Source organism: Cottoperca gobio, chromosome 5 (genome assembly GCF_900634415.1).
Source record: "Cottoperca gobio chromosome 5, fCotGob3.1, whole genome shotgun sequence".
NCBI classification, from domain to species: Eukaryota; Metazoa; Chordata; class Actinopteri; order Perciformes; family Bovichtidae; genus Cottoperca; species Cottoperca gobio.
The window spans coordinates 5935873-5942612 of NC_041359.1; the positions used below are offsets into that span (position 1 = coordinate 5935873).

A 6740-nucleotide genomic window follows, 5' to 3' on the forward strand; every position below is an offset into this window, starting at 1 on the left:
GCTGGAGAGAGGCAGCCTGGGATGCTGTAATCCTGCATATGGTACACGAGTCTTGGACCTGAGGGAGCAGTCAGTCAAGGTGCAACACACAACTCACTGGCATCCTACTCTGGTGTGAATGTGATCTGTCATCACTGAAGCAACCATTCTGCTACTTTCTGTGTATTTAAGATTCTGAATCCATCTAAACCCATTTGTTTCTACTAAAGAACCCAGACACTGGTGAACAGTAGTCAGTTGTGTCGAGCATTATTGTGCGATTTGTTGAAGAATCGCACAAAATACCAGATTTATATGTTATTTTGTTTGAGAAAACAAAAGTCAGCTAATCTTAGCCAACCAATGTTACCAATGTAACAGGCAGCACTTTAACATGTGTGTATAATTTGAACTTGTTATTCTTGAAGTCAGTGAGAATTGAGAAATTGAAGTAAAGTGTTTATGTGCAGGTTCATCATGAATAAATGTTACCTTTAGTCTTAGTTCTGCATGTTGACATAATTGCTATTAGCACACACACACAGAGAATCGATTTTGAATAGAATCGTGAACAAACGCATCGAAATCTAATCGTGAGATACTGAAAGATTTACACCCCTAGTAGCGACACATGCCCATTTATTTGGTTGTTTGAAAATCACACATACAGTTCATGTACTTTCACCACCCTTTGTTTATCACAATACAAAACTGCCATGTCTTTAATTATCCTGTAAAGCACTTTGAACTGCATTTGTATGACACCGTGATATAAAATAAACCTTTATTGCAACAAATACAATTTAAAGTTTCTTTCAGAGGTATTTAAGACAACGCTAACAGTCACATTTATTGTTGAGTTTGAACAGCATTTGATGTATAAAATAATGTCTAGAGAAAATACAGCAGAAATTGAGACGTGTTTGAAGGCACAGCAACAGTTTTCCTTTTCTTTCTTCACTTCACAAAGCTTTTCTCAGGCATGTTAGCACATATTGTGTGACAAGAAGACTGGCAGCTGTTAAACCTCTTTTTAGTATTTAACATAACATGATACACTGTTTTTCATCCACTAAAAAGTGTGTGCCACAGTCATAACACACGTGACATCAAACTGAACCTATTCAGGGGACACAGAGGACAAAAAGCTGCAAGTTTCCTCATCACGCTAAAAAAACAAAATCACCAAAAGGGAAACATTGAGTAAGATTTTAACTAATACTGGGAATGTGTCAAATGGAGATTGTGTGAATACCACCCATTTCAGATAAAAATCCCAGGAGAGTGAAGAGGAAAAAAATAAGTTTTCATCTCTTCATCTACCACAGACTTTGCCCACCCTCTATGACTAAGTTATGCCCTGTCATGTAGTCGGAGGCGTCACATGCCAAGTAGACCACTGCAGCTTGCAGGTCTGTCACTTGAGCCAGTCTACCAGCAGGGATGTCTGACAGCCAGCGCTGCACCAGAGGCCTCAGACTCTCCGAGTGGATGAGAGGGGTGTCAACAATCCCCCTGAAAAAGAGAGACAGAGAAAGAGGGGGGAGGGGAAAAAAACACAATGAAATCAGAAGGCATCACAGCTCAGAGCCAGGAGTGACAGTGTTGTTTCAGAGCCACCACTTTGGTGACAAAAATAAACCCAATTATCCTTTGGCGAAAGGGCATGGCATCTCTGATGATGTCTGCTGGCACATCTCAGGAAGAGCCCACGGGTGTGAGGGGACGTCTGGCATAATTAGCTCGAAGCCTTTGGTTAAGCACTTATTTCGTGCAACTCCTTCATATTCCTGCTCTGATTCCTGATTGAAATGTGCTGGTGAGACACTGCAGGCAAAAAGATATTTCTTTCATGCACTGGTCAATTTTGAGATTTTGGGCCATTTCTGCTTCCATAATATTCTTTCAGACTCAAGGAAAGAAAACATCCAACTTTGTCTATATGCAACTATAGATTTTTCATATTCAGAGTTAGCCTTAGAAAACGCCGCATTTGCACATAAAAACATAACATTTAATCCACATGGTCTATTAGTTGTTTTATTTAAACCTATTGTCTTGTAGTGTCTTGCTAAATATATCTAAAGGCTGTTTTCTAAAAATGAGTTTTTGAGGCAGAAATCATTTAAAATAAAAAAAAAACATGGTGGAAAGAAAAAGTGATACAAAGAGATATCCAAAATTCCCTCTGTACATTTTTTTTTGTGTCAACAAAATGAAAGAAGAATTTTGAACCTGGCTTTATGTTCAGATTTCTGTTCTGGGAATGTAAGCCTCATAAGATAAGGCCTCATTTGCATATTAAATATAACATTTCAGAAAACTTGTAACAAAAAAAAGAATCCCCTTAACGTAATCAACTGGGGAAGTTTCATGGTGGTATCTATTAGTTACAATGTTTACCCTATTCACCTGTAGCGACACCGTTACTCACCATGAATGCAGTTCTCTCCATATCTACAATTAAAGTATCACAGAGCTTACATTTGAATAATATGTCAACACGCCCGCCTGTGCCTAATATGAGGAGGCTTATGACTTTCCACACAATTGACGTGACAGTGACTAAAAGCCGTGAGGCCTGAATCATTGTTCGATGTATCCTGTTGCCTTGATATGGAATTCCAACATTTGGTTAAATTAGCACTTCCAAGGAGAGTGTGACACCTTGGTTAACACATTCCACCTCAATTATATTTTTCTTCAGCTGCCCTGTTATCTGGAACCTTTTGCTGGCAATCAGAGGTACTGTTTTCCCTCAGCCAATTTTCTAGATAATGCAGCTTATCACCGCTGCGGCTAAAGTTGCCAATGGAATCAGGCTCCAGTCAACCTCGTGAGCGCTAATTGTGTCCCTTTTTTTATGCATATTTACCGACTGTCACTTCAAAGAAATCAGCAGCCCATTGAGACACCCAGTTAGCGAGGGAGAGAATTGCTTCTTTGCAAATTAAAATTAGCAAACAAGCTGCCGATAAATAAAGCTGAGCGTGTGTGTGAGGGCTTTGTTCTGGGGCTGTGACTGGGCCTGGCTCGCCCAGTGCCACCGGACGGATTTGCTCAGGGATGGCTGGGGCTAAGGGATGCTTCGCTTCGCTTCACTTAAAACACACACACACACACACACACACACACACACACACACACACACACACACACACACACACACACCTCTCTTTTCTTCCTCCTGCTGCAGCTTCACAGACAAATAGATACAAACAAGGCTCTATTGTTGCGCCGACACTCGGAGTGAGGTTGCAAATTTGATTCCCTAATTGAATAGAACAATTAGAGCAAGTGTTTGGTTGATTCATCCCTCAAGACGTCATCTAATTAAGCGCTGATGTATTGTTTGAGGACTTAAATTAGTGCATCATTCTCAAATGGGGCTCTTCATATGAAAGCAAACACACTAATCACCACTTCCTTTTGCAGCTCAATCCCTTACAACACTCAAAAGGTGGACCAGTATGTTTTTGGCACAAAACGGTAAGAGAAGAAGTGCCGAGAATAGACAGCACTTACGGTGAGATGCAGTTGACACACACTCCTCTGTCAATCCATTCAGTGCCCAGAGTCTGAGTCAGTTTGACCACTCCAGCCTTGGAAGTGTTGTAGGAGAGCTGCTTCTGGGGATGGGGGACTGCAGGGTAGAGGATGGAAAGAATATCAGTACATAACCTATATTGGTGCCGATAAATGGAAAATGTATATTATCATGGGTTTTTCCGATAAATAAATTATAGGACTATAAATTCTTGGCCTATAATATGAGGCCAAATTGCTTTCATTGACTTAACAAGTGCAGCATCTCCACACTCCGATACAAAAGGTGGCGGTATGCACCTTTAAAGTTGGCTTGCGAATCGCCAATAAACGCAAAGAAGAACAACAAGCGCAGGGTCGTGTCTAGATGGAAACCCTACATTTGCAAAACTCTTGGGAAATGGTTAAATTTAGTTCAGGCCTCCCAAATGGAGGGTTACCATCTAGACCCAAGTGCAGCATGCATTGCAATCGGCAATACATTTTCATGTACTTACAAGAAAAATATAAAGGAACATTTGCAGAGTCAGAACTGTCCTTGGTTTTTATTATGTTAACAATAGTGATGTCAGGATTATGGAATATTAAATCATCTATCTTTGCTCACTACATCTTAGGCTTTCAGTTGTGCTTAAACTACAGGTCATGAACTTCTCGGTTATCTTATCGGTATAAACCAGCAGAAACGGGTAATAATCTGTATCCGCAAAAAAAAAGAAAAAAATCCATATTATGCATCTCTATCAGTTACCCTAAAAAGACACAGCGTTTTATAAAGATAGCATTCACTATCATTAATAACGGTATACACTTCACAATTCTCAGGTGCTCATTAAGAAATAGCCTTTCATGTTCAGGAGGAATTTCTTTAACAGAGACAAAAGGAGACGAGTGCCTTTCTCACAAAAGCTGACCACATATACATTTTATATTGCAGCTCATGTGGTTTCTTGTGGATGCTACGTAAAAGCTCTTCCATAGCTGCTGGGGGACTCCTGAGGATGAAGCCATGTAAAATTAATTGCTTGTAATGTCCAGTTATGCTCTGTCCTCAGCAACAAAGACAGGGAGCCATTTGTTTGCCTTGACCATCACAGATGCTGCACACTGCATGGGATAACGGGACAGGGGCTCATTTTCTGCCGGTTGATTAATCATCACAAGGAAGGCTCCAAGTTACATACAACTTTAGTAGTTAACCTCATCACCCGCCGATCTGACTGCCAAATGGCTTCAGTGTGAGACCGGGGATGATAAATACCAGCCAGCTGCAGAGAGGCAGGGACCGGTCCTGGGGAGAAAAAAGGCTGCAGCATCCCGCATACATCGCTCGTATAAAAAAAAAGGGGAAAAATTTGCATGGTAGAGGTAAAAGTTGGCTAAAGAAATAAGATATAAAGGGTGGGACACCGTAGCTGAGAGGGATTGTGCAGAGTGTGGCGAGATAGCGGAGGATGGTGAGGTTGGGCTGGGCTGGATAAGGCTAGGCTAGGACCTCTGAGGAGCAGGCGAGGAGGAGCAGAGCCCAGGGCTTACACGCAGATTGAAGGTGAAATCCGACTTATCAGGACAGGAAACACAGCTCAAAATGCCTAACAGCACTAATCCTCGCTCGAGACCTGATGATACGGCCCCAAAATACCATTCAGAAAATGCCTTCATCCTTTAAATAAACCTGCATTGATGTTTTTCGCCGTCTTAAAGAGCGGTAATCCCCAGAGAAGGGAAAAGGAGGTAGAAGGAGAGCATTCTCCAAAGCCCTCTTTAACATTCACCCTGCTACTTATTGCCCATTTCAAGTGGGAGAAAACATGCTCTTTATCAGGCACGCCTTTTACATTTTGAATTCTTCTTGAGCTCAAATGATGCACTCTTTTCCCAGAATGGTGTTGTAATGTACATTACTATGCAGCTGAGATCTGCAGGGATGAGTGTGAGAGTCACAAATCCCTCAGTAAGGTCATCAGGCAGCCAAAAAAACTCTGTGTGATCATATCAACTTGGATATTTCCTGTCTGGGTGTCTTTGAGCTGCTGGCCATTATTTAAAAAAAAGAAAAATGATGGTTGATGGTCGTGAGTGTTTGTGTGTGTATGTGTGGAGGGGGTGTTAGTGGGCACACACACACACTCTCTATTCAGCAGATGGACAAAAAGCTGTCATTGTGCATTTTAATTGGGCATTTACGGCTGTTTTTTGGGCTTCCACTTGGCTAGAACAGGTCCCATCTGATTACACATTATGACAATATTATAACAGATGTCCAGACCAATAAAGTAAATTCCTGAAGGACTGTACGTAATGTGAGTAATTGATCATTTTTTTTATGCCGGCCTCTATTTACCAGCATGCTCCTGTTTTACAGATTGCCCCTGCAGTCGGGACCGCACCCCATATGGCACAGCGTTTTACTGGCGATTTGACTATACTGCTGATGAAGTGTTGCTGCTCCTCTGGAGGAACCTGTTGGAAGAGCAACATTATATACAAGGCTTTTACTAGGCTCTCACTAAAACTCTAAAAGTGTCTTCCGCTGTTCAAACAAGCGCTGCTGGCACAGGCTGGGGTTTTGCCGCTGCACAGGAACCCTCCCTTCCCAAGTTGGACCTAAGGTTGCCTTCCACATCCTCCACACAGCTCCGCAGAGAGGGGATGTTTATTATGATGCAAAACCGCCTCGGCGAGACGCAATCACAACACTTTGCTGCTACATGCAGGGGTGGATGCATCTCTATAGAACAGTTTAACTGGGGTAAAAGTTGCAAAGGAGAAAAACTGGTTAATCCAGGATAAGTTTCTCATAAACAGCAAAACTGCAGCTGATTTTTTTTTCTTATATTTCAATGGTCTAAAGTCAGTTCTGACTTTCTGTCTGGTGATAAAAACTATTCAACGAGATGTGTACTCCCGCACATAGCTGCACAGCACAAATGTATTTAACTCTCCCTTCCTCCTCTTCCTCCTCTTCCTCTCGACCCAACGCTCCACGCCAAATGGAGAGATTAAAAGCAGAAATGGAGGAGCTCCAGAGAGAAGGTGGGGGGAATAGAATCATCACTCACCTATTAGACTGGCCATGGAGGCTGTGTTGATAATCTTGCCGTATCCTTGCTTCAACATCACTCGACCTGCAGCCTAAGGCAAGGATTCAGGGGGAAAGAGACACATTAAACACCTTATCATGGCACTGATATGCTACCAAAAGCCTGAGCACG

At 42.0% G+C, this 6740-nt stretch overlaps 1 protein-coding gene across 2 annotated transcripts in view; it reads right to left on the reverse strand.

The window, feature by feature from the left end:
- Positions 1-607: 607 nt before the first annotated feature.
- LOC115008435 (uncharacterized) overlaps positions 608-6740 on the reverse strand; it is a 17441-nt gene continuing 11308 nt past the window's right edge. For both annotated transcript variants that reach the window (XM_029432041.1, XM_029432040.1), the window contains exons 9-11: positions 6588-6660; positions 3505-3622; positions 608-1494 (exon numbers count right to left, since the gene is read on the reverse strand). In XM_029432041.1, coding sequence (XP_029287901.1) covers positions 1299-1494; positions 3505-3622; positions 6588-6660 — 387 coding nt within the window. In that variant the 3' untranslated portion in view covers positions 608-1298. The remainder of the gene's footprint in view (positions 1495-3504; positions 3623-6587; positions 6661-6740) is intronic.